Raw genomic sequence first — 3281 nt, forward strand, 5'->3', positions numbered from 1 at the left:
CCTGGCAGCTGGAGGTGAGCCAGCTCACCTATGCAGATGAGAACACATCTTAGAAGGAACCCAGGGGCAACTGGGTGGCTCAGTTGGTTGAGCACCTGATTCTTGATTTTGGCTCAGGTCATGGTCTCACTGTTGATGCGTTCAAGTGCCGTGCCAGGCTCGGCGCTGACAGGGCAGATTCTCTCTGTCCCTACCCTGCTTATGTGCATGCTCTCTTTCAAAATAAATAAACAAATAAGAACCCAGGCTTCTGGATCACTTCATGGAGAAGAGGTACCCACCCTTCTTTAGTGTAGCTACCTATGGAACAATGCTTTAAAAAGAAATACACCTTCTTGTTTGAGTCACTCCATTTTGGGGCCTATTTGTTATAGCAGCTTCACCTGCACCCTTACTAACAGAGGTCCCTTGAAGCTAGTCCTTCACAAATTCAAAATATTACAAAGTGATTTACTTACTTACATTTTCAAGTTGACCCCGTATAAATGCCAAGTTGGCCATCTGAAAGCAAATTACAAATTGTTTTCAGTTTAGAGCACTGTGTTCTACTTATTTCAAAACCTTTCAGCTAATAACTCCCTTTTGCTTTCACACTCTAAATTAAAAAACAGTTCAAAGAGAAAGGTTTGTCACTAATCTGCTAACATCAAAGTATAGCAATAGTGTGAGTGCAAATAGCTGCCCAATCTTTGTTGATGACAAACTAAATCTAGATCCATTCATCACTGAAGAAACAAATACTAATATTTAATCTTCGGTCTAGGATTTAGACTTCGTATAAGTGACACCCCAAGGGTAATAACATTTGAAACCGAAAGAAAACTTAGTAAAAACAAAAACCAAAGAGCTTTACAACATCCTGAAGGGCAGGAGTGTAAATCAGGAGAGCTAGCAACCCTTCTCTTGGATCCGCCCTTTGTCATCAGTGGCTCAGACTGGTTAGAAAAGTTACCAAATCATAAGTGTAAGTGATGGCCTTCCTGTTATCGCTCTGATAGGCAAGACGAAGAGCGTCATGTAAAATTAGCTCAGCCTCTTCTGGCTCATCTTTCATGATGCTCAACTGAAAAGAGAAAACAAAGAAAATAACAGAAAATGAAAGGTAAAGAAGGCAGATGTACGCACTACCAGACAGAAGTGGATATGGCTACACGTCCCAACACACAGGAGAAAGCTAGTCATTCAATTCGCCAAATATTTATTGAACTCCAGCTACGCACCAGGATTTATATCTACGATGGTGACAGAGCGGTCAGCCTCTCTTGCAGCTATGTGCAGCCACACGACAAAGATTTGGCCAACAGATGCAGACAGCAGGAATGTGAGCAATTTTATAAGGAATGTCATCATATTTTATAAGGAAGCTGCTTGCCCTACATCTTTTTCTTCTCTTCCTACAGGCTGGAAGCCACTTGTGGAACCAATAAGCTTAATTACAACTAATGATGAAAACTACGAAGAAAAGTAAAGGGAAGGAACAGTAAGCGGTCTCCTCTAAATGAGAGCCAGAGAAGCCTTCCAAGGAAGCGACAGTTAAACTGAGGCAGGAAGGAAAGAGTCAACCAGGAATCATGGGGAAAAGTAACGGGGGAAAACGACCCACAGAGCAGGGGATGAACAAAGGCACTAGGGGCTGAAGAGAATGGTCCTCGAGAACCATTCAAGAAACGAAAGGAAACAGATGTGAAGGGAAAAGGATGAGCCAGGGGATTATTGCCAAATTGGTGGGAAGGCAGGGTGGCATAGGTCATGCAAGGTCTTGCAGGCCATGGTAAGGAGCTTGGATTTTATCATGAATGCAGTGGGAAGTCACTCAAAAGAGGTAATATGACCCAATTTACATTTTTTAAACAAGGTATTCTGACTGCTGCATGGAGAGTAGACTGCAAGGGAGACGCGGGCAACAGGGCGGGCAAAACTACTGGACGGCAGACTGTGGCAATGAGGCCAGCGTGATACCAGAGGAGACAGAGAAAAGGGGCAGATTTCAGAAATATTTTAGATTTGGGGGCAACGGGATTTGTAGCTGGGCTGGAAGTGTACCAAGGGGGCGGTGGTAAGGTACTGTGAGTTTTAACAATGACGAGGTTTCCAGGCTGAAAAACGGGGTAGGTGTGAGCAAAGAGAAGACGGTGAAGGACTGTGCAAGGGAGGCCACTAAGATCAAGAGTCTAGCTCCGGGCACGTTAAGTCTGAGAGGTAGGTGAGCCTTCAAAGTGGAGACGGGATGTCGGTAGCACACTGCGGTACACGAATACAAATTCAGACGTCGTGAGCCTCCAGGCGGTAGGGAGCCCAATGGTAGAGAGGAGCTAACCTGAGGAGAAAACAGGAAGGAATGTGGAGAAACGGAAGGCATGAGAAAGATCGGAACCAAACCGTGCGCACCGAACACGGAGGTGCGTTTTCAGGACGCTACATACGTGCACAATTCTCTATGCCAGTCCTTTCGGCCTGGCTGGCTCCCTGATAAAAAAACAAAAAACAAAAAACAAACAAACAAACAAACAAAAAAAAAACAACTACAAAAACATTTCCGCTAATTCTGCTTGGATAAAAGCGCGATGCCTCTGGTGCCATCTCCATCTGCACCGGAGACTGCAGCGGTCTGACAAGCCTGGACGGATGCCAACCCCGCCCCCCACTCCCAGCCATGACCCATCGAATTCCGGGCAATTCTACCCTCGGAGCCTCCATCCGGCCTGCGGGAGCTGGAGCGCGCACCGCGCACCCACAAAGCCAACAACAGGCCTCGTTCACAAAGGCCGCCTCACCTTGGCTCGCTTCAGCAGCTGAATGATCTCGGCCTCGGTCTCGTCCACCGCGCCCTCGGCGGCGGCCCCGCCCGCTCCCTGCCGCTCCTCCTCCTCCTCCTCTGCCGCAGCGGGCCTCGAGAACCAGGCGAGCGCTGCAGGAAGGGGCTCTGAGGTCACCGGGCCCGGCCTGCGCCCCGGTCCCCGCCCGGCCGGCCCCGCCCGGCCCGCGCCCCTCACCTGCCAGCAGCGGCAGCAGGCCCGGGCCCCGGCCGCGCGGCGCGACTCGGGATGCCGGCACCCCCACCTCAGGCGCGGGGCCTCCTGCCGGCCCCAGGAGCAGGCGCGCCGAGCAGTCCCGGCACCGCCGCCCCGCGGCCCGCAGGAGGCCTCGGCCCAGACTCGGGCTCAGCAGCCGGTACATGCTCGCGCGGCGTCCTCGGCGCACTGCAGGCCAAGCCGGACCCAGGCCGTCCCGCCCCCAGTGCCGAGCGCCCGTCGGATTGGCCCGACCGTGAGGCAGGAGGA

At 51.0% G+C, this 3281-nt stretch overlaps 1 protein-coding gene across 4 annotated transcripts in view; it reads right to left on the reverse strand.

Moving 5' to 3' along the window:
* The window catches only part of TTC19 (tetratricopeptide repeat domain 19), a 41668-nt gene extending 38436 nt beyond the window's left edge, over positions 1–3232 (reverse strand). Inside the window, exons 1-4 of one of the 4 annotated variants that reach the window (XM_023244085.2) lie at positions 2994–3232; positions 2775–2908; positions 953–1063; positions 463–501 (exon numbers count right to left, since the gene is read on the reverse strand). In XM_023244085.2, coding sequence (XP_023099853.2) covers positions 463–501; positions 953–1063; positions 2775–2908; positions 2994–3177 — 468 coding nt within the window. In that variant the 5' untranslated portion in view covers positions 3178–3232. The remainder of the gene's footprint in view (positions 1–462; positions 502–952; positions 1064–2774; positions 2909–2993) is intronic. The other 3 variants (XM_023244086.2, XM_023244087.2, XM_023244084.2) reach the window with 3 other exon arrangements.
* Between the last annotated feature and the right edge of the window lie 49 nt (positions 3233–3281).

Source organism: Felis catus, chromosome E1, assembly GCF_018350175.1.
Source record: "Felis catus isolate Fca126 chromosome E1, F.catus_Fca126_mat1.0, whole genome shotgun sequence".
Taxonomy (NCBI): domain Eukaryota; kingdom Metazoa; phylum Chordata; class Mammalia; order Carnivora; family Felidae; genus Felis; species Felis catus.